The sequence below is a fragment of the Zerene cesonia genome, chromosome 3 (assembly GCF_012273895.1).
Source record: "Zerene cesonia ecotype Mississippi chromosome 3, Zerene_cesonia_1.1, whole genome shotgun sequence".
Classification (NCBI taxonomy): Eukaryota; Metazoa; Arthropoda; class Insecta; order Lepidoptera; family Pieridae; genus Zerene; species Zerene cesonia.
Genome location: NC_052104.1, coordinates 8,223,346 through 8,248,068, shown reverse-complemented (window position 1 = coordinate 8,248,068; position 24,723 = coordinate 8,223,346). Strand labels below are relative to the sequence as shown.

Genomic DNA, 24,723 nt, shown 5'->3' with positions numbered 1-24,723 from the left:
AAGAAGAATAATAAGAAACACTCAATATAATATTTTTTAAAGAACCACACCAAAAGACACTGGCAAATAGTTTAGTCTTTATACCATAACAGATAAAAAAAATGCCCTTAAGTGACAGCTGACTTTGAGTTTGACAACTGGCATTGACGTATGAAATTGAATAAACTTCATCAAAACTCAAATCACAAATCGACCTCTAACAACAGTCTCGTTGCTGTAATATTGCTTTAGCATTGGTCTTCATTATTATTTATTATAAATCGTGAAATATTACGTGTGATCAGGGAAGCCACAAGAGTGCTAAATAAGACGTTTTCGTAGGTACGACATCTTATTCTTAGGTTAGCAGTGAAGTGACAATGCAGGCAATCCATTGATTTTTACTTTAAACTAGTGATATTTGCACCGGTTCATAGGTCGTATTTCTATTCTTATCAAGGTATTTCGAAATACTTGTGTAACTTTCTATTAAATAATTATCGTGTAAGTAAATATCTCACGTTTAACCCGATGATCTCAGAGTCCTTAAGATAAGATCTAACTGTAATTGAATTATTTTTAGACAAATCCAGTTACATAAAAATCATGAACGTAAACTGCAAATTTTTTTGTTGTGGTATACTGTGTTTTTCCTTTATAATACATTTTTTTTATCCTTGTAAGTATATTCATTTTCATAACAGTGGTAAATGTTTAATGTCGTTGTATACAGCGGAAACCCAGTAAGTATACATCTAACTTTATTTTTCATGTATATTACATCTAAGTACTTCTGTCATTGTAGTGCAAATTTATTCTAGATCCGGTAGTTCAATAAACACACATTTATGATTATTTACAGGCTATGTTGTAACTGAATCTATGTAAACATAACATGATATTTTTTATTATTTTATTACTGCAATAGTTTCTACCTTCCTTATAACTTGTAATTCTTGTTAAATACAACAATATTAGCTTTTCACCTGTACAATAACAAGAAATTCCCATGGAAATGAGATATTTCACCACAGTAAAATATCTAGGTTCAAGCCCATATTGTCTTAAGACTATGCCATTCTCTAGTACAATAAATAAACACACTTTGGCATTAATAATTTTTGTAAGCATGCACATCACACCTTATCTACCTTTACTGTGAGCACACTGCTTCTTGCCATATATTTTTGTATACTCCATTGTGAAGTCATAAATATGTAAACTTCATACAATAAATCTGCAATGTCTTTGTAAGAAATTTTGAAAGAATAGAAAAAATTTGATCACGAGGCAGGATCAAAAAATTTTTTCTATTCTTTCAAAATTTCTAATTTATAAAGCATTTCAATGCTATAAAACTAAAAATTAAATGTCTTTGTAAGTAAATATGTAAATAATGATTAAAAAACATAACACTTTGAAGATTAGTATAATCAAATTAACTCTTCAGGTTAATGTTATCAATTAAAACATGAAAATAGTATTTAAAATTGCTTATCAACTTACCAGCTCTTACTGTATTTATTTTATACTAGCTGCGACGCGTGAGTTGATCCATAGACAAACTCACGGGCAATAGAAATAGTATTTATATAGCTCAAGTCTTATCCTGATGTATAATCTGTATTAATGTAAAGTTTCATTTAAATCCATTCAGTTGTTTATACATGAAAGAGTAAAAGGATCCATCCATACTTATGAACTTCAGCATTTACAATAAGAGTATACTCATCAAAAATATGTATATAAATAGGGTAAATCTAAGAACATAAATTGTGTCTTAGTACTGACAGGCTTATCAGTTTACAGAAATTTCTTCCAGGAAATCATATCATTCAACCAAAAAAACCAAAAACATTGATTTATATCATCTATCATGTAATTTTTCTTGGAAGATTCTCTTGTGACATCTATACACATGTCAATATACATCAATCTTATCTTATTTGACATAGCTTATGACTGCATAACGTATAATAGATTCTAACCCAAAATATTACGTAACTGACCTATGCAAATTCAATTAACTTTTCCCACCATTTTACGTAAGTACTAATTTTAATTTAATTTAATAAACATTTTTAATTTATGTGGACCATCATTTGTGGACTACACCGTCGGTAAATTTCCTCGTGAAAAACACACACAAAAATATAACTATTGGTGAGACACCAAGTGTTTTTTTTTTCAGATAACTATCTATACAGATAAGAAAGAGTTCAAATAACTAAATTTCTTACATTATAATATGATGCAAGAATTTTTACCAAAACTCACTCAGTTTGATTTAATTCACTCCAATAATCAAATTAAGGCACTTGTAAATTATAAAAATAATGTCTTTTGCCCGCGGTTTCGCACACGTTAAATCGGGAGTAGGTTAATAGATGTTATTATACATATAGCCCCTCATCTTGAATCACTCTATCAATTAAATAAAACCCCATTAAATCCGTTGGATAGTTTAAAAGATATAAGCGTACATACAATATATATACAGACGCGGGAAGCGACTGCTTTATACTATGTAGTGAAGTAAAACCTTAGTTCTTCTTGAAAAACACAATACTATGTTACATTGAACTCAATTTGTATTTGAATGTATGGAACCTAGATTAAAGGCAGCAACATATAAGTACAAAAATTTAATTCTTTTTAGAGGTATCATTTGAAAAATCGAACTACCGTCATCATTGATAATATCGCATAAAAATTACAATGATTGTTGCCCTGTTAAAGGATGAAAAACTGTCGCATTTAAATTATGAATCAAAATTTATTAAAAGACAGGTCTATCGTGTTGCGTTATTATCAACTAGCTTTCCGCCCAAGGGTTCCCTCGCGTGCACGTCAATTTATCGCATGTCAGTCGCACTTAATTATCCTATTCACAAGCATCAAGTTACAGATTACAGATAGAGTTTCATACTGACGCATTTATAATTAATAATACTAATTGTTAAAAAGGATATCCTTTCGTTTCATTGCCGCAAAATGCGGTAACTTACATTCACAATCGGCGAGATTTTTCTATAGTGTTTCTTTCACTAACTCGCTGATTGCCTAACGATAAACCCGAAGGTTTTATAAGCTCTTTGACACAGAGCCAAAACATATGCACTTAATATTAGAGCCTTGCAAAAATGTATTCCTAAATCGCGTATTTGGTCGACTCTGGACAGGATATATATAATAAGCAAACGCGACTGAGTATAATATAATTTCATAATTTTAACTGAAACTCGTTCTTTCGTTCGTTTATTGTTGGAGGGTGAGTAGAAGTAGCTATGGCTATATAGCAGAGGTGAAATAATGGCATGATAATGCTACGGTGTTTTGTACGATCGGGGAGGTGCCTAAGGCCCATATGTTTTACCTTAACCTTGCGCTTTGGCCTTCCTTTCCTTTCTTCCTTAGGGATTGATGAGATTTAATCTCTTTCTCTTTCTTTATCCATTGTCTTTCAAAGTCGGCAATACAGCCAAATGTTAGTAGGCGATGATAACGCTTATCATCAGGCGACCTACTAGTTGCCGACTAGGACACAAAAATTATGTATGTTACCTACTTTAATATAATTTGATCAGCATTTAGCGTCTGCGTGTTGAGTTTACATCATTATGTATTTATCAGGATTTTTGTCTTATTGTATCATCACGTTTTTATGCTTAGGGGCACACGGCATAAGAAAATATTACCTATCCTTATTAATCGTAAAACTTCCATGAAACCCAACCATAACGTACTATTTAGGCCAAGACGTAAAATATACTTGTTAACCCAATAATATATAGGCTATAGCTACAGGTATCTCGTAAAAAGTTCCTTTTAATATCCCGAATTGCGTCTCAGCTTAATTAAGTAGAAGCCTCACATAATTAGGGCAGCTATTAACGCGTGGCCAGTGAAATGCTATCAAATTACGATATGACCTCAATCCTATTAGCTGAATACTCACAAACTCGTTAAGTTTCGCTATCAATGCGGAAATATAAGCAGATCTTTAAATATTACTGACTCGTAATTAGTAAGAAACGATTCTACAGATATCATATACAAGATGGAATTTTGTTATACCTCCTCAAAAAGCTCTTTATAGTGAGTTAGATTAGAAAATTTTACTCAAAGGAAATATTCCATTATTTAAAAAAGAAAGAAAACTGTGTTCAAAGACGTCTGAAAATTGGCTTACTACCCTTGGAAATTGAACCATCATTTTAGTCGGTTCGATTCCCGGGCAGGGCAAAAACTTTCTGAAATCTATGAATGTTTTTTTTTCTTTCTATTCAAGAATAGTGGAATGTTTTCTTTGAGGACGAACGAAACAAAAGAACAATATACGCCTTTCAGTTTGTGGGTTGTCTTCGTTTGCTTCGTAATCGGATAATCTTTATGCTATTCTACGTGATAATCTGCTAAAGTTAAGTTGAATCCTCTCAATGTTTGTATTAAAGAATAGTAAATATCTACATATCACTCTCTTAACGTCATTAACTAAATCAACCATTTAATTAAGGGCCTATCTTATTTATCGCGGCGCCGTTAAGCGGCCTGAATGATATCAAGCACTGCTATGATAGAGTAATCACATAAAAAATGCCAATATTCTTAAAATTCAAACTACCATAGTCAGTCACAGTTAGCCCAGCATCACATTTTTAACCCTCTTTTCTTGAACTAATTGGCCACAACATCAAAAACCTCGATAAACTTTCGGATTTACAAAATTGGCAGGATAGCATTAAATGTATTAGGTCAAGGCAGACCTCGCCCTGTTTACCATAGGCACGTAACAGACCTAATTCTAAGCTTCGAAGCCAACGCCCAAGTTTCTAAAAATACATATAACCTATGTATTTATACGATTACTACAGAATGGACAGTAACTTCATAAATTTTTTGCACGACTCTTTTTAAGTTCACATAAACAGGCTTTCGTTTCTACCAATATAATTGTATGTATTTAACAGTTTTAATAAAGACTTTATTATTAAAAAAAAAAACAATTTGTTATATTCACTGTGTATACCTTATACAAATTAAATGCATTCTTTTTCACGTTTTTTTATTTAATAACTAACGAAGGTTCTCAGTACATAGCATGGTTTTGGCGTTGTTATCAAAGGTTACGGCGCGATAACATACTGACATAAATTGTATATACATATTGATCCCAACAAATATAATACGATCAGAAAAATCTTAAGTCATACAAGAGTACAGGACCTTAACGCTATGCCGATTAATAAAGGTACATAAACAATGGCTACAGAGGCAACAACGTGGCAGTGTGTGCTCATTTATTATGTAGACTACACCTTGTTAAGCCATAAAAGCAGTGTCGGTTGAATAAAGCACAAAAGACTAAACGGTTAGATAAACGATGGAAATCGTGCTGACTTTATGTGGCATTGTTTTATCGTTTGTCTGGACTGATTTCGTTTTAGCTGGAGATCTTTGTTAGCTCTCAGCATGACATCATATTAAAAAAATACTATGGTTTTGTAGGAGGCCGGCAATGAATAAATCACATATTGCTGTTATATTATTAATTGTATGTGTAAAGTCTAAAATTTCTACAATTGTTTTTCACCACAACTTAAATAAAACAGCAAATGAAAAAGAATTAAAGGATTTATTCATAAGAAATCAGCAGTAATTATACTGCGATGACATTTTGATACTGCGAAACGAATGTAATAAGTTTCTTGAAACACATATTTCAATCCTGGATTGATATCAATTTGTCCACAGAATATTTGGAAAATAAGAAATCATTGAAAATGAGCGGATCTTGGGAGGAGTTTTTCGCGACGCATCTGCCGCCCACTGATTTTGAGGATAATCGTTCGCTTCTAAAAGAGTTTTGTGAGCGGCACGACAGACAGGGACACAAGATAGTACTTGTCACTGTGAGTATTTTGTTTTCACCTTTTTTTTTAATCATTCGACTTCTGTGATTTGTGGTGGTTGGACAAAAACTTTACACTCAAATTAATGTATTGAAGGCCCACCTAATGTTACTGGCTATGTATAGCTGAGATCACGTGTGACACAAGAATATAAACTAATTAACTTCAAGTACCTTAATGCGAATAATGATTAAAATAAGTGGACATTATTATCATACACATTTCTGCTACTCACGCCACACAAATTTTTCATATAAACGATCTCATATCTTGTGTGCAAACAAACTAAGCAGTTTTTTGGGTGACATAGGGTTGATTTTAACACATGCAATCCCAAAATCGATCTATTTCATCCACCATGATCGTTTATTTACCTGCCCCCAGTCCGGTGGTACCACAGTACCGCTAGAACACAACACCGTGAGATTCGTAGACAACTTCAGTGCCGGCAAACGTGGTGCAGCATCAGCGGAATATTTCCTGGAACAAGGTTACGCGGTGATCTTTATGCATCGACAGAAGTCTCTGGAACCTTTCACGAGGCACTTCAATGGGCCCAAGTTGCTCGATATGCTAGAGATTCAGGAACAGGCTAATAATACTACAATTAGAGGTGAGGATAGCTTATGATTCATGATAACAAAGTGTAGAAATGCCAAGGACCTTTACGGGCACGCTCGTGTTGTGATGGGATAAATAAACTTCAATATATGCTAAATAAAATTTGAATACTACACTCAGTTTTTTAGACTGAAGTAGCACTGTTACCTAGACTATAGAGGTTAGGTTATTTACTGATTTCATCGAATTGAATGTATACAACTCATAATAGTAATTACGCAGCCATTTTATATATTTCTTGTTTGGTGTTGTTACAAATATCGCTATCATAATGTTATATTATAATATAAGTGTATATTTAAAAAGTAAAAATTACAACTTTTAAAGACGATTTTGATCTGTTAGGTGGTGGTCGATCAATCAGAGGCAGGATTCACAACTTCTGGTTCTTTTTGTAAAATGACAAATAATGTACGAAACGTCACAAAGCACTATCAGCTACATTATTAGCGTACCATAATAACCATAATATAATCTCAAGACATATCCCAAATTTTCAGTAAAACAGGACAGTGTGTTCGCACTGGCGCCAGTACTGTCCCGTTACCAAGCTGCGCACGCGGCGGGCGCCATCTTGCACATAGCGTTCACAACCGTGTCCGAGTACTTTTGGCTGTTGCGCGCGGCTTGCGAAGTGCTCGCCAAGTCTGGGCCAAGGGCCTTGTTGTACTTGGCCGCGGCGGTTTCGGACTTCTATATACCGAAGGATAGTATTGTAAGTGTCATAAGGATTTCATCCCCATTCAGTTTTTACTATGACTATACTATTTGAGTTCTTAAGCTTATTGACTAGAAGAAGATGTGAAAAAAAAATACATTTTCTTGTTGAAAATTATCGATTAACTGTATTTATCTAATAATTTATTTAAGCTTGATTTTAAAAGATTTCCTTGAAATTTCAACGATATTAGGCATTTTGTACGCTCAAAAATTTGTTAAAGATTCTCTGTTATCTTTTAGTATGCCCTGAAACCATTAAATTATAATACATGTTCGCAGGATTTTAAAGCTTCTAAATAAAACTTAAACAGTACAATCGATCAATCTCATAGCTATAATTAATGAACAATACAAATTTTATTCAAATATTTTTTTTATATTCCAGCCCACCCATAAAATGCAATCGGAAAGCGGAGCCCCCGTGATTCACTTACACCTTGTGCCTAAAATGTTAGCTCCACTTGTTAACTTGTGGGTGCCCAACGCCTTCGTCATCTCATTTAAGCTAGAAACCGATGAAAACCTTCTTATACCTAAAGCAAGAGCTGCCTTGGAAAAGTATAAGCATAAAGTGAGTATTCTACACTTCTACCAAGAGTATTGTTGCTTCTCTGTAAGAAGATATTAATTTTTTTAAATGACATACTTATTAAAGTGTTCATTTTTTTAAGGTGGTAATCGCCAATATGTTGCAAACGAGGCACCAGCGGGTGGTCGTTGTGACGAAGGAGGCTAACCAAGAAATCGTCCTCACCAGAGAAGAAGTTCACGCAGGTACATTTTTTGATACTCGATTCTTTATTCATATTAGATTGTAATCTATAATTTTTAGATCCTACTATATATAAACGGAGAAGTTTGTAAGTGCGGATGGATGGATGTTTGTTGCTCTTTCACGCGAAAACAGCATATCGTATCTGTATGAAATTTGGTACACAGATGGATTATTGTCTGGATTTGCACATAGGTTACTTTTTACCCGGGTACCACGTGAGTGACGCCACGGGTTACAGCTAGTATTATATAAATTCGAATATGCCATCATCGAACCGATTTAGCTAAAAACTATTCAACAGAAAGATTGATTAGAAAAAAAATGCGACTTGAGAAAAATGATTATACACTTTAATCATAAAAATACTTCAATTTCTTCACCTTTCTTTAAATATTATCCTTTAATTTCATTTAAACGTACAAGTAAATATATAAAAAATGTGTGAATTTGCACTGGCTGTCTGTAGTCCATCTTGCAAACTCTCATATTACATTTTTGTGAGACCATATTATTCGACTAATTATAAATTTAATTATAATCTAAACATCCCGGTCGTTCCAGGCGTGGACATAGAAGCGCCGATTGTGGAGGAGATAATCCGGCTGCACGGCGCGCACGTGACGTCACGCGGCGCGCGCTGAGCCGCGGCCGGCCGTCTAGCGAGACTGTACCTGGTCGACTAGGCGGGGGGTTGCCGGGAACGGAGTGTTCTTTTTTTATTTTTCGAAAATGAAACGCGCTGTGGTACATGAGCTTTTTTTTTTAATTGGAACTGGCTTTGGATGTAGATTTTTTTCGATACTGGCATGTTCGATTTGTTCTTTTTTACTTGATACTTTTCTTTTAATACAGGCTTTATGATTTTTATTGAACTACGGTAAGCATTAGAGTTTTCATAATTTACTTTAATATGTCTAAATTTAAATGTTCTTTATTTATTTATTTTTTTATTTGCTGAATTGTCTTTTATGCTTAATTTGAATATAATTTTCATTTGTTTTTACTATCAAATAAAATCGCTATCGCCGTATTCACATACTTGGCGTGTGATTTGAGTGAATTTTTTCGTATACAAAGAGATTCATATTGTAAGATTTGAAACTCCCACGGCATACCCAAAATGAAGTACTTAAAAAATGACTGATAAAGTAACATGGAAATTGAAAGTGCAGTGTTAGTGTTAAGTGTCTAAGTGTGGAGGTGAAAAGTGTATGTCTTCTCTTTTTACATAACTACAGATTAAAATAAACAAACTACATTATAAAAGTGTTAAATGCTTTAACAAAATTTCTATTTTTTAATACACTATATGTCTATGGTTTCATAAACATATTGATCGTTTTTGTAGGTTCATTCAAATTCTTCTGTAATCTTTCTTTCTAACAGTGTAATAGGGAGATTACAGATAGATTAGATTGTGACTGTTCAAGTCTGGGATTGACAAGGATAATAATATTTATTTGTAGTTCTTCTGTAGTCTATGTTTCGTTTAATCTGTAGTTACTACCAACGTCTTCTTCCTCTTAACGTGTTGTACTCATAGATTCAGGGTTCTCTCAGGTTGTTAACATTTTCCATGAAATATGAATTCGCCAAATTTTCATTAAAATTCACACATATTTTCGATAGACCATGTTTATCGTCATAGTTTCGGATTAAAGTGTTTAAAATGGACAGTCTCTGAATGAGCTTAACGAGATGATTGTTTTCTTAGAGGGCTGTGCAAAAAAATAAGAAAACCGTAAGAAATCGTATAGTTATGGAGTCGAATGTGAGGTTTTCTTTATTTTGAGGGTTGTTCTACATTTGAAAAGTATGGTACTTTTAAAGAATATGATGATAAAAGGTATCTTATAATGCAGTTTGCAGATTCTCAAGCCTCTTGGAAACGTCTCTCTTGATTTGTGTGAGTTTTCCAAGCGTTGTTATCACACACATATATAATATTTTGTGTTCAATTTTGTAATTGCTCCGTTTGAAAACTAATTTTGACGATAATTGCGTTTTAGTTATTGTCTTTTTTAGAGAGAATATAGACCGACGTGTAAAAAATTTTGCATTTTTTTTTATATTTTACGTCTGTCTTTCTGTTTATACTATTCTTCAAGGTATGTATATGTCGCAGATTAATTGTATCATTTAACCGTGTATAAGACGCGTCAATAGTTTACAAACGCTCGGCATTTTTTATAATGCCGCTATGATGAAAACACTGCTATCTCATATCTACTTAAAAATTTGTAAGACCCATTTTTTTTTAAGACTCGAATAAATAAAGTGAATGATAATTACTACTAATTAGCTACGAATGTTGCCGTAAGTTTTTTTTTTTGACATTACAAAGAATAAGTTGTTACGAAAGATAGTTTAAAATGTTAGGGCACAATTTACCGCTCTTTTCCATTTTTAGCCTTGCAGTTGATGTTAATAAAATACGTTATTCAAGAACACTGCAGCTATGTTAACTAGTCTTTATCATGTCTACAAGGCTATATCCCATCCAAATCTGTTTACACTTTTCAGTCATCATAAGCAGTCTTAGAAAAAAATTTTTGGAATGTTCTCTTATAGAAATTAAATAATAAAATCTTAATATTAACGACTTATTGACTAATTGTGTTAGTTAAATGTCCCTTTACGGACCATTGGGTATTACACCCGGTATATTGTCGTAAGTATACCTTTTTACAAATTATATTTAAACGTTTCAAATGTAATCTCTCGTGCCCTTTAGGTGTAATGTATAGATTTTATATGTTTGTTACGTGTTTACTGTGTGTATAAATCGTATTTACCGTATTGTTGGGAACGCTGTTACGAAATGTCGAGGAAACATTGTTTAGAAGCCATTTGGAAATGTACCGTAGATTTAAATCATAACCTCATGATTGGATATTCAATCATAAGAGATTTCTCTCCAGTTACTTAACGTAAAAATCGATATTAAAAGAAATACGGATTTAAAACATGATTTGTGCATTATATTTATTATTAACTTTACAGCGTGGTCACGGTGAGATCCAGTCTCGTTCGAAAGGTATAAATAAAAGGATTAATAGTTTTATATCCGATGTCTACATCTTAATATAATACTCGGATAAAATGTACGACGTGAAATTTATAAGTGTAATAGATCCACTGTATAATCTGCATTTGTAGAATCATTCAGTTCGTTAAAAACTAACGACAGAGTATGAGACGATTAAGAAGGTATCATAAGAAGTATACAGCCCGCAAAAAACGCTATATACGGTTACGTTGAGATGCAGATAAAATCGTTTTAAAGTTACCCAATTTTGGCTATGGTTTCCTATATTTGTTTCGTAAATCACAGAATTAAAACAAAACACAACCGGACAGAACTAAGTGCGCAAATCTTTGGCATTTTATAGTATCTCTAGACAAATATGAAAGTAACACTGCTCCCAATAACACGGTGGCATATATATAAGGACTGGATGTGATTGATGATTCGTGGAAAAATATTTCTGTTGTAAACTTATTTCAGTGGATTTATAGAGAACAAAATGGTTATTATTGAATTGTATTTATTCATCACGATATTATAATGTTTTGGATATTAGTGTTTACACCTTATTGTGACCATAATTACATATCAAGTGCATTTAAGGTTTTATAGTGAGGTAAATTTTATGTTTCGTTTAATTCCTAATTCATTGTTTAATATGAATTGACAAAATTATATTATTAATTATATATTTCAATACATTTTTACTGTAAATGCTGAACAAACAATCATTTAGATTTACCTCAATCTCTTATAATATGGTGACTCAATAGTAACGGTTTCGCTTCAGAGTAAAAGAGAAAGAGATATTATAGCGCAAGTGAGACGGATGATAATTATTTAATGGAACAGTTTATACGTTCTGGTACATGTGTCCGAGAGTTCTAGAACAATTAAAGTTATATTATGTAGGAATAAAAAAAATGTTTTTTTTTTTAATTATATTATTTTATCAGTTTAAATTTGGAACGGTTTTAAGTGATGGTTTTACAGCCAGAGATGTTTAGTGATAAGTTAAATGTTACAGTGTATTACTTAGTTTTATAAAATATATTTATTGGATATTGAAGGGTATTTATATAGATGTTTGTGACTCTTGTTAAGTAATGTATGTTCTGATTCTAGACATAAAACAAATATAATCTGTTTGAAATAAATTGTTTTATTTTACAAACCAGTAGTTTGTTTCTCTTAACCTGTCATTTCGTTTGTATACGATACATATTAGTAATGGAAAGTAAAACAAAACGTAAAAAAAGTCATAAAAATTATTTTCTTATTACCCATAGGTAATGTAAAAAAATGTTTTTTTTTTGTTTTCTACATCACATTATGTAATTTTAATATTTAAAAAAGGCTTAACTGTTTTGAATTATATTCTTTTGGACGTCTTAGCATCGATTTGGAGGTGCGGTGAGCAACTAGTCTCTACCAATATATAAATATTTTAACAATCAGTAAAACCGCCAATTGTCAGAACTAAACAATATTTAAATGGTGTGTGGATGTTGTGCTTATAAAAAAAAGAATCATCAAAAAAAATTCACCCATCTAGTCGAATTGAGAAATTCATTTTTTCTTTGAAGTCAACTAAATACTTGGACTACAATATAGATGTATACGCGGTACATGAATAAATACATATTGCTGTGTGTCTGTTAGGGATTATCTCTGCGCAGGATCCTTGCCATCGAAATTGATACGATGTTGAATTTGTTTTCAATAATGTTTTAGTTTCAAGAGTATATACTCTTGAATACTCTTACTATATAGTAAGAGTATTCAATTCTGCGTTCAATCGAATCTAGTTCGATTGAATTAGATTTCGATACCGTCGGGAGTGAGTTATTTTATATAGTATTGCCACGGATACATTAGGATAAAAAGGAAGAACTCATTTTCTAGGGTGACACCGCAAAACGCGGCTAGTCAATTATATAAATATAGGCAAATTGGAGTAATTACACCCCCTCCATAACAAAAACCTTAGAAAATCATCGCAGGGCAATGGCTGCTATAGACTAAAGCTTGTCGAATAAAAACTACCTGATGATCCGCTTTATAATGACAATATTATGTCATTGTAAGCTTTCGCATTCCCGGCGTCATGGCCTGTCAGAATTGCATGTAAATTAGATAAATTTATGTACACGACTGGTTACACTATGTCGTGATGTTATAATTTTAATGTATTTTTGTTCCAAATTCTACGAACATGGTAAGTAACGTTTCACCTTAAGAGACTGAATAAATTCACGTAGGTACTAATAATGGGTTAGTCTATATATATATTAATCCACAGGATGATGAAATCGAAGACATCGTTGGCGAAATAAATTATACAGACTCACAAAAAAGTGTAACCATATCAAACGTGTACTCTTTCGACTTCACTGACAGCAGTTCAGACAGAAATAACTCTTCAAGTAAAGAAACATATGTTATAGAATGTGATGACAGTGATGATAGTGAAAAAACATTCCAAATTGATCAATTAGAAGGCACAATTGACCTTAAAGATAAAGCAGCAACGCGAACAAAAGTAAAACAAGATAAAATTATTCATAAAAATGTACCAAGCATAGTCGATAGATCAGTTGGATCAAGCTCGCATCAATGCTCTATAGTAGCTCAGGAAATTTTCACGCAGACTAGCAAAACCATATTTGAACTAGCCCAGAATGAAAAAAGGACAAGTCCTGTAAAACTTAGCGAACAGAATACATTGGAGACACAAACCTCAATTCTATCTTTTACAGAAAACAGAACTGTTGAGTACCATATACGTGTAGTAGGAGATAATTCCTTTTTTCCTACAAGCAATGCTCTAGTATATAATTCTATAATTCCCAAACACTTCACAGCCACCGGTCTAGAGGATAAATCTTCCGTTATTAGAAATTCCGAAAACGAGGCAGACCTGTCTAAAGATTACCTTACAGATGAGACGTCTAAAGACAAAATTATCAAATTTATCGATGACTTATCTCAGGAAAGTTCGAGCGATGAAGTGAACATAACGCAATATGAAAATTCAAGTGAATTTGAAACGTCAAAATATTCTGATATGGAAGAGGATTCGTTGATAGAAAATAATTACCGTGCGGAAACTGAGCGCAGTCAAGATAAACTGAGCGTAGCTAGTGATGTTCCGAAATCTATAGATAATGATATTGAAGAGCTTTATAATAAATTATCTCATAGCGTAAATCCACCTCCTCAACTAGAAAGTGATATGCAGTCAGTGATACCAAATGTTGGCATTTTAACTCCAGTAACAGAAGAAACTAATTTAAAAGTCGATGGCATGACGGATATCTCTTCAAGTTTGCGCACGCTTAATAGACCTCATGAAAACAATGATCAATTTAAAAATAAATTGTTTAAAATTACACATGACCCCGATGATGCAGAAGAAAAAGACAACTTCAGACTACCACCAATTGGAAATAATTTCTCATGTCCCAACAGCCCGTTAAACTTTTTATTTTCAAATGGATCTAATAAATTGATTAAAAATAACACACTTCCTTTAGTGGCTGAAGATTTTAGAGGCAAACCGTTCAATAGATGGGAAATAGATACCAAGGGCTTAGCGTCTGGAGAGAGTCATTTTATTAATGACAAAATCGGTAAGTATAAACGATAATTCAAACGTAAAACTCAAAATACCAACGGTAATTAAGTAATTTATTTATTAGATTCAACGCTACATAACGATTCAATTCAGTTACCACCAATTCACATAGAGGGTCCATTTAAAAAAGCCGGTATGGACACGAAAGAGGTGAAGCGAAGCAAAGAATTGCAATCTGAAAATTATAGTGATACAATCAGTATAAAAGGCAGAATCAGAGAGCTGAAGATTAACCAGAGACGACAGAGGTATGTCTTTACTAAATAATGTACTGAGAAGTTCTTTGTTTAAATAAGCTGAACGTAGGAACTACCGCACCGATTTCAAAAGTTCTTTCGACGTTCGATATGTTTGTGACACCTGAGTGCTGTAGACTATATATGTACCACTGGTGAATGGGCGGGGCGGAACTGTAGACTCGACTAGTAATATTATAGATGTAAAAGTAACTCTGTCTTTCTACCGCTATTTTACGCCTAAACCATTTAACTGATGAAATTTGGTACAAATTAAGTTTCATTCCTCAGAAACACAAAGGATACATTCTATATCGGCAATCCCACAGGAACGGAAACTATGCGAATAAAATCCCGGGACGGTCCATCCTTTTCTTTTAACTCGGTCGAACCACGGGCGGAAAACTAGTATTTTACAAATCGATGTAAATTAGGGAAGAAATGTTAGTCCCATAAAAAATCATCTAGTGTCTACTAATAATCTCTTTATTTATAATGGCTTGATTTTATAACTAATGCCCATATGTAACATGTACATATGTGCAAGACAGCTTTAGCTAAATCTATCTACATAAAATACTTGCCTAATGCAAAACTGTTAGTTGAAAATTAGGCATCGTCTTATATGTATAAAGGGTCTGTGGAAAGTAACATATCATAAATTATAACATATCTCCTAACTATATCAAGTAGCTTTTGAAGATCGATCTATCATCAATGGCGAAATAATATTACAATCGTGCAAGGTACATAGATTTATCACCAGCTTGCACATCCAAATATCTCATTGCGTCCCATAAACTTGATAGTTCTAAATATTTTATTAATATAGGGTAGAGAGTAGCAGGAGTGCCTCTCCTAGGAGTACCTGCTCACCGGATGATTCAAAATTGAGCGACACAGCTGAGAGAGGTTGCGATGCCCTTTGTGCCGAGCTGAAGAGGCGACTTCAAATTAATTCTTGGTAATATTTTAAAGGTTTTGCGTGTTGCTGTTCGTTGAAATTGTTTCAGTAGTTGTAAGTACAGAATAGTTGTATTTTCTTGTGTTTGGTTTCACGCGAGTATTATACATTTAGAAATTAAAAACTTTTCAATGGATTTTAAACGCGATTTATTCATTATATTATTAACCCGACGTTTCGAACACTTTACAGCGAGCGTGGTCACGGGGAGACGTGTCTCCCTTTTCTAATTTCTAAATACAGAATAGTTGTTTCGAAAATCACACACAGAACATGAAAATATGAACCAAATCTTACATTCCGATAATGCGATCTACAAAGATACACTCTAAAAACAAATAAATCGATAGCGGCAGTGTTTACTAAATTCCCGGTTATATATTCCTTTTTCGTTATATTTCGTTTTGTGGTATTATAATAGGAAGCTTCACATATATCGCCGCGTTAATTGCTAATGAATTAAGCATTTCAGGTGCCAAGCTTTAGAAACGTTAGAAGACTTGCCAAAAGTGTTGGACAAATTTTGGTCCGTTATCTCGGAAACCCGAATTGCTGATCTGCTTCGACAGGTGATTGAGATTTTAACCAGTGTTTTAAAAAAGAAATTTAAAATAAAAAAGTTTAGCATTCACAGCCATCTGCTGCCAGTCAAACTGATTTCAAATAGATGAGTGGATAGTGCTCATAATAATTAAATATTAATTCTTGTCATGTATAATTATTTTGAGTGCCCATTTGTAGCTTTGACATCGAGTAAACATTTTGTCCATAACAATTTTAAATAATACATACAAAAAAACATACAAACAGACGGACCTACTTCTTTTTTGGAAGCCGGTTGAACTAAAACCCTTTTATCAATATAAGGTTACAGTACACGTAGAGTCGCCTCGCACGCAAGTGTCACGGGCGGCCTGTCAGACACTCGCGGAAATCTTGAAGAATACAAACTACACTAAGAAACCGGTAAGCGCTTTAGTTATTTCGTGATTTTCGTGATTTCTTCGACATAGTTCCACATAGAATCAAACACATCATATATATAATAATAAGTAATACAGCACTGATACCTATAAAAAGCCTGTCCTGACTATAAGTTTCCGTTTTAATGTATAAAATGAACGCTCAGTTTGATGTTTGATTAAACATACTGCCCTCCTTGCGAGGCAACCCGCATTTGAAAATAAAAAAAATTACCTAATCGGTAGTCCATATTACGTGTATAGTTTTATTTGCTAAGCGGAAGTCCACTTCTGGCAAGGAAATGTCTTTTTAAGATAAAGCAATTTGACTAATCGGTAATCGAGTAAATCGACTTATCAAACTTGTATTTGATTCATCGAAGATCATTTAGGTCTTCTTCTAATAGCAATAAGTATAGTTTAATAATCATACTATTCCACGTCTGTCTTCTGTGGGTTTGGGGTAGCTTCCCCGGCGCGCGCTCGATTCCAACACTCATAGTTGTCACTCATACGTCACTAGAGTTGTTTTCAGGATTTCTATGAAGCGATGGCTATACTTTTGGTGAAGACGGGAAGCTATTGCCGGCCGGTGAGACGGGCAGCGAATGTGGCACTAGATGACATTGTATGTAGCGTGGACATAACGCATTCTGTGACGGCTATATGCGTTTATGGAACGGGGTACGTTGTTATGACTTGCGGCCGCTATTGGTATCAAAATTGTCATGTGAAAATCCGTTGATTTGTTTTAAACTAGTTTTCCACCTGCGGCTTCGCCCGCAAAGTTTCCGTGGAATTTCCGATATAAAAAGTATCTTATGTTCATACTCGGGTCTTAAGCTATATCTGTCCATCTATCCAAATCAGTTCAAGTGTAATGAAGCGATAGGCGCAAGGCTTAGTTTCGCATTTATAATATTAAGTAGGGATTTAACATAGTATATGTACTATTCTACGTCAGGCACAAGAGCGCGCTAGTCCGCACGGCGTCGTCCCGCCTGCTGGTGGTGTGCGCGGCGCTGGCGGAGGGCGGGCGGCAGCTGCTGCGCGCGCGGCCGCCCACCGCAGCGGCGGCGCGCCGGCACGTGCTGCGCGCTATGGCGGAGATGCTGTTCGACAAGAGTGCGGATACACGGTGGGGTTTTGCGACCTTCTTGGTAATATTTATGCCCTTTGTGGAGAATAGAGTTCGTAACAAGCCACAAGCTTATACTGGAATATGTTATCAACCAATGGGTTAAATAATATTTATTTATTTATTTATATTAATACACCATGTTAAAAAAAAGCTTTGAGCTGGCAGATTGAATATATCTGCTTTTGATTACGCTCGTTGTAAATGTCCATTGTGTGTTACGTTTATTTTTTGGACTTTTGGTCTAATAAATAAAATCAATTACTTAGAACCGAATCAAAAATTCGATAAAAAAATCTCTCATATTTTACCTTCTCATAACTTTTTTTTTTATATAATCTTTCGTCGGTAATAGAGCTGGTAGGTCACCAGATGGTAAGCGCTAACACCGCCCATGAACATTTGGAGAAGCTTAAGGTCGATTACAGACTCTACGCCTCTATAAATGGATGGCCGATTGGAAAGTGATCAAGAAACGATTAATGAGAATAATAAAGGAAAGGACTAGGAAGAGTCAGGATAAGGACATGGACATCCAGCTCCCCCACTCACCGAACGAAACGCAGTACTACTTTACGCCGGTCTTCTGTGGGGGTGTGGTGCATTCCCGGTGCGAGCTGGCCCTGGCCCTGGAAATTTATCACTCTCGTAACGTTTTAATATTTCTCTAGAAAATACGCGGAGCGCCTCTACGCCATGCTTCGCCCACTTCCTAACTTCGAAGCTTATTTCCTCACTGACGTTGATGTAGAAATTGCGTCGAAACAAATGAAAAAGTACGATCAATTGCTGATTATTTCAAAGCAGAGCTGATTGTGTATAATCCAATTCATTAAATAATACAATCAAAAATGTCGTTACTCCTATGAGTGCAAGCGAGAGGTCATAGGCTCCGTCGCGAACATGTGAATGGGTTAATGCACTCTGAGTCAAACTTTGATTCTATTATTTAATGACATAGTTATTACATAATTTGTATGTGTGTCTCGCAAAGTATTGTGTTGTAACCCGTCCAATTATAAATTAAAAATACATCCAAATAATTTAATAATAACTAGCAAACCCGGCGAACTCCGTTTCGCCACCAGATGGCTGTATGTGAAAAATGATTTTCACACTTTTCTGTTGAAATTTTTCCCGAATGTTCTTTGCTATAAACCTCACGGAGCTCGAGACCTTTCCAACGAATGCAAAACCATGGAAATCGGTTCGTGCGTTCTGGAGTTATAGCGTCAGGAAGGAAAACCCGACTTATTTTTATTAATAATAATAAATTATATCAATTATATTTCATCCCATTAAGGCTTTTTGAAAATCGCTTGAAATGTATTTTTATTTTGCATTATAGTGTTTTAATAAAATATGTGCGGAATAAAAATAAATTATTAAGAAGTAGAAGAAGGTTGTATTGAAAAAATGCAACTTATTTTGGTTTCGACCATTTTAGATGAACTGGACTATGACAATATTTTATTTTCTACTTTAGTACAAGTATGCAATTTGAAATATAATTAAACTATATTACAACTTAACTAATCATTCTTTTTTACTTCCTAATTTTAAAAAGGCCCTCGCAATAAAGTTTCAACGTAGTTTAAAAAAATTAGATAATTTGCGTAAGCATTCATTTCTTTAAATTGATTTTTTAAGCATAGATTTTCTTGGATATTACAAATAACAATACCTTGTTTAATTTTTTATTTTAAGGATGAAACAGTCCATTATAGTATAGACTGAATAAACATTAGGCCATGCTTATATTAACACATTTGTCTGTCTGTCAGACAGTCAAACCCTTTTTCTGAGTAACCCGTGAAGGTATCAAACTGAAATGCATTTAATATTATTATAAAAAGCAGGATTTATAAGGAACCATCGGTGCGGGAGCATTATAAATTAGAATCATTTCTACAACACTTATCATTCCCTCGATATATCCTAACATCCATTCTTAGATAATCGGTATAATATAATTGTTTATAAACATATTATCAATATTCGTTATTGATAAGAAGTTCAAGCGCACTCGCTCAGTGCATATGCCCTTGCATTTATGATTTAACATTACTAATAAATGCTATTTCATTACATTATAATTTCTAATATAAGACTGCATGTCTTGAATAGATTTACTCGACTTTCCACTGTGATTTAGAAAGAAAGAAAGAAAGAAAGAAAGAAACATTTATTTGTCAGGGACAGCACAACACACCAATGATAGAAATTATACAAATAAGAAATAGATACAATTACACAACGTAAATATAGAATTAAACAAACGAAAAATACCAACATCAGAAATGAGGAGTGTGTCATAATGACCCCAACAAAAAGGAGACAACTCAGCCTATGCTGCAATGCTGAGAACATTGGCAGCGCTGTTTTTCAGTGTCCCCTTTATGAGTTAAGGTTTCGAGTGGCGACGCAATGGGTAACAGAATAAAAAAATAAACAAATAAATAAAAAAGACATAATGAACTTACTAAAGCGATCACATTTTATTAAACTTTCAAAAACCAAGTAGCTACATAATTTTTTCTATCAACTTTCCGCCGGTGGCTTCGATTGTCAATGTAGAAGAGTATAATTATCACAGATAACATAATTCTGTTCTATACTATTTTAACTGTGTAGCTATGACAGCATAGCTACAATTCCCGTGGGTTTTCCGAGAAAAGACTATCCCATTCAAATTTGGTTACTGACCGTGGTTTAAATTTTTTTATTAAAGTAATATATATAATTATTAAGAATTTAATTTTTGAATCTACGCAACGTGAACGAAGTCACAGGCGCTGGTAATAAATATTCTTCTCTGACGTCAATTTTGGCAATATACATGATCATCATTGGTATACCAACCGATACTCATACAAATGAACTCGGTTTATTTCGTAATCGTTCGGGAGAAATCGCGTCAGGTTATACCTATCTGTGTATATATTAATTTATCTATATACCCAGTGGGGATATAAAAATATACTCAGCTAGCTATACACAATTGTTATCAGTATTGCAAATAAGAATATTTAAGAGCGGTGCCCGTATAAAATCCTTTAAAACTCTTTTACGTAAAGACTTTTTTGATTATCATTTCCTTCAAATAAATTTTATGTATTATAATATATCTAAATATTCATGTATGTATTTTATGTATTCGCTATTTCTGCAGTTTTCATAGCCATCCGTTCAAAATTTATTTTACACTTGTCTTTATGCTACCTTTGGGGGCCTGGATGAGATCTCTGATAAGCGTTAAGGTCGCCTTATATTATGTATAAATCACTATATTTTTTAATTTTGTGTGGTACATTAAATTGTTAAATAAATATAAAACATAAGCTACATACTAGCTATTAGTTATATATATTATTTATAATGTATTTTCAACAAATAACACGAATAAAAATTTTGTATTGCTTGCTGAGTGTGTATGGTCAAGACCAGAATGTAGGTAGGGAAACTTATAAGTACAGGAAATGACGACATTAAAATATACAAGTAAAGTGTGTTAAAATTTTTAAAGAATTGTTATTACAACATTTGGCTTGTAATAGAATAATACAATAAAAAATTACCCTATGCAGACTTCAGAATAAGGGTTTCCCTTTTTTAAAGAAGAGCTAAAAATGTCTATATGTACTTTCGTGTAATAATACCAAACAGCTATGTGGCTTGTGTTTCAAGTCTTGTGGATATTTAGGTTGAACTAAGCTTCAGTCTTAAAAAACCCCATATAATATGGACGGTGTTTCCAACTCTGCTTATTGCAAAATAATCGGTATATAACTTGCAAATAAAATCAGCCAAGTGCGAGTAGGACTCGCGACATTAACTAATCCGTTCAAGGCAATAGCCTCCCCTATACCCGTCGGAGATGAAACCTTAATAAGCTCGTAAAATGTAATATAGCTTCAGTCTTAAAAAATGTTGCTTCATAAATATATGCAGGTTTCTAAAAACAAAATATCCGTTTTATATAATTAAAACGAGATCCCAATTATCGTGTACATAATTAGACTTATCGTTAATTAAGACCGTCACATTAATTTTAATCTTTAAACCAACCGAGTATTATTCAATTGTGGTGATGCTATCAGTACGATAACGAGTATGAGGGAGGTGTGTCTGTCACGTGGCGTTACTATTATTATGTAGTGAGTACAATGTGATGTAAGGTAAAGTAATACTGCATCATTGTTACGTACTAATTCCCACTTAAATTCCTCGGAATCATCAATATCGCATATTCTCTTAACCATTAAATACATAATACGAGTAAATTGCATAAACTATTATGGTCGTAACCGCGAAAATTAAACAAAAATATGAATACGTTGCGATCCGTATTAATTCGGATACTTTTTTACTTAATTATTTGATAACCGTAAAATGGAACGAAAAGATTAAAATAACCCCAGCGTATTTCGGCCATTTTCCTTTATTTTCGCGGGAAACAACTTCCTTATCAAACGTCGGTCACAAAATAGTTGTATTAATGTGACGTAGTTAGAGTTTCCACGCGCACACATACGCTCGGATGGTGTGACCGTGTATCGGCGGAGATAACAGTTGAAACACATCTCTTTGTTATTATTGACTGGTAGGGCAAATGTTTTCGCCATTAAGATTATTTACGACGTGGGTGGGTTGTGACGTGGCAAGGTTAAATGTGCATACGCGCTTTGTTATTGCTTCGGAAATGCGTAGAAAGTCAGGAATTTGAAAAATATGATGGTCAAACGCATTGTACTATTATGCTATTAGTAATAAATAAAAGTTTCCACTTACTCATTGAATATGGTTGTCTGTAATATATCGCTATTGTTTCTAAGGGAGATTGAGAACTTTAATTGTATTAGAATAGAAAAAATAGTACCGGCCGTTCAATAATTGTAAGATTCTATTTCAAGCTAGAACGATACTTCAGAAGCAATCATTTCCTCTTAATACAGTTTATAAATGTAGTAAATGCATTTTATGCCAATACATCTGCATATATTTTAACTTCCGTTAAAGTTACATGTCGATAGGTGAATAACCAATGTTATTTGACGTCGTAATTATCAAATTAAAGGAAGACACGTTGTTCGGTCACTGCGATTGTACACTACAGGATACGATAGTTATCATTTAGCATGTGGAGTGGCTATGAATGGACCAGAAGGATGTCGTAATGCGCTATTTGAATATAAGAAATTGGTTTAAAATAAACGAAAACAAACATTAAACATAAACCAGCAGTTCCTTTAATTCACTATTTATGTACTTTGATATAAAATACCTTTGTTTGAGACACAATTTAGATTAAACCAATGTAATTAAGCTTTTCTTATATACCAATAGCGTAATGGTTATTTCAATGATGTATTGCCAAACAGCAATAATAAGATTAATCGTATCGTATATTTTTAGTGTAAAGCGATAAAATATGTTTGAAAACAATCAATGTTTTTAAGAGATAATTTATCACAGGCGTTTTACGTCGTCGGATATGATCCCAACTCGGCACTGCTAGAAAGTCCGATGCAAGGACGAACCGACGGCGCTCGACAAGCCAATAAATATTTCCGGAGTCAGTATGAACAAAGCTTCTAGACATTTCTGCCCTTTCAACTTATCAATACTCGAATGTGGAACAAATTTATTGAGTACATCTGAAATGCGCTCTGACATGTTTTGTTGTAATTTCAATGAACGACAAATGGAGTCGCTGTCAACGAAAGCACAATTGGCGGGAATCTTCTAGGCAGTTTCGACAATTTGGTACATTGAGCGCTCGCGCTGCGGCGTTTCGTAGGCACGTATTAGGGCTCGCTATAGAATGATTCAGATTCATTGAAATATTCCACGGGGCAATACGACAACAACACATTTAAGAACCTACTAGATTTTTCTTCTTATCAAAACCTAGACGCTACAACTAGACAATACGAAAAACATATACAAATATTTCACTGGAACTAGCTAGAAACTGGGTAAACTTAGAAGTGATAGCTTTTTATCAATTCTACAGAAGCATTATTTTGACAATGGCAAAGAATGTGACTATTCATAAATACTTATACTAAATAAGGGAGACATTTTTGTATATTAATGATTTTCTCATATCGATTTGTGAATATAACTCCAGTGACTCATGACATGGGTAATAATCAATGCTGTGTGTTGTCTGTGAGATATTGAGATTAATTCCAGAGAGGATGTCCAGATGATTCGATATTCTTCATCGACAAGTTACGCTTCTTATTTAACAAAATTTGTCTTACCGCATTCTTTAGTAACAGGCACCAGCATTAAAATAAAAAAGGTTCATAAAAAATCGGTCTAACAAAAAATCTCCTTTTTTGAACTCGGTTGAAAATAAATGTTATCCTATATATATTAGAGTGAAATAATAGCTCTATAAAAAGTAATCAAAATCCGTTAAGTAGTTTTTTTTGTTTTTATTCATTGTACAGATACTAACTCTTTTACAGTTTCATTATAGATAGTAAAGAAGAGAAATTTTTCGTTTCATTAATTGAGAAATATTTCGGTTGGTTACATCCCTAAAAGGAACGTATGAAAATAAATAATATTAATTCATTATTAAAACTTATAATTAACAATGTGTATCAGTTGAAGATAGCGAAGTTCTGGAAAATTCTAAGTATAAGGTGTGTGATAAAACATTTACACTGAATATTATTTTATTTCATGAAACGGTTCATATTTAAATTAATTTGAAGCTCAAATTATAAAATCCACC

At 33.5% G+C, this 24,723-nt stretch overlaps 2 protein-coding genes across 3 annotated transcripts; both read left to right on the top strand.

Moving 5' to 3' along the window:
• Positions 1-161: 161 nt before the first annotated feature.
• LOC119838778 (phosphopantothenate--cysteine ligase) lies at positions 162-9,840 on the top strand. 2 transcript variants are annotated; one of them, XM_038364883.1, is made up of 7 exons: positions 162-321; positions 5,734-5,891; positions 6,276-6,504; positions 7,013-7,227; positions 7,618-7,803; positions 7,904-8,006; positions 8,569-9,839. In XM_038364883.1, exons 2-7 carry the CDS (start codon positions 5,763-5,765, stop codon positions 8,646-8,648), a joined length of 942 nt encoding a protein of 313 aa, XP_038220811.1. In that variant the 5' UTR covers positions 162-321; positions 5,734-5,762; the 3' UTR covers positions 8,649-9,839. The 2 variants fall into 2 exon arrangements, with proteins under 2 accessions (XP_038220811.1, XP_038220819.1); XM_038364891.1 differs by lacking the exon at positions 162-321 and adding an exon at positions 323-439 and having other exon boundaries at positions 8,569-9,840.
• On the top strand, positions 9,767-18,993 carry LOC119839441. The gene is made up of 10 exons (XM_038365704.1): positions 9,767-9,778; positions 13,338-14,361; positions 14,572-14,667; positions 14,785-14,920; positions 15,741-15,872; positions 16,345-16,441; positions 16,740-16,838; positions 17,370-17,518; positions 17,799-17,972; positions 18,644-18,993. Exons 1-10 carry the CDS (start codon positions 9,767-9,769, stop codon positions 18,783-18,785), a joined length of 2,061 nt encoding a protein of 686 aa, XP_038221632.1. The 3' UTR covers positions 18,786-18,993.
• Positions 18,994-24,723: the final 5,730 nt, after the last annotated feature.

Coding starts and splice junctions, on each gene's coding strand:
- LOC119838778 (XM_038364891.1), top strand. CDS start 5,763: ATGAGCGGATCTTGGGAGGAGTTTTTCGCGACGCATCTGCCGCCCACT. Junction 7,228..7,617: donor ATATACCGAAGGATAGTATT/GTAAGTGTCATA, acceptor TTTATATTCCAG/CCCACCCATAAAATGCAATC. Junction 7,804..7,903: donor TGGAAAAGTATAAGCATAAA/GTGAGTATTCTA, acceptor CATTTTTTTAAG/GTGGTAATCGCCAATATGTT.
- LOC119839441 (XM_038365704.1), top strand. Junction 14,921..15,740: donor ATTAACCAGAGACGACAGAG/GTATGTCTTTAC, acceptor TTATTAATATAG/GGTAGAGAGTAGCAGGAGTG. Junction 16,839..17,369: donor CAAACTACACTAAGAAACCG/GTAAGCGCTTTA, acceptor AGTTGTTTTCAG/GATTTCTATGAAGCGATGGC.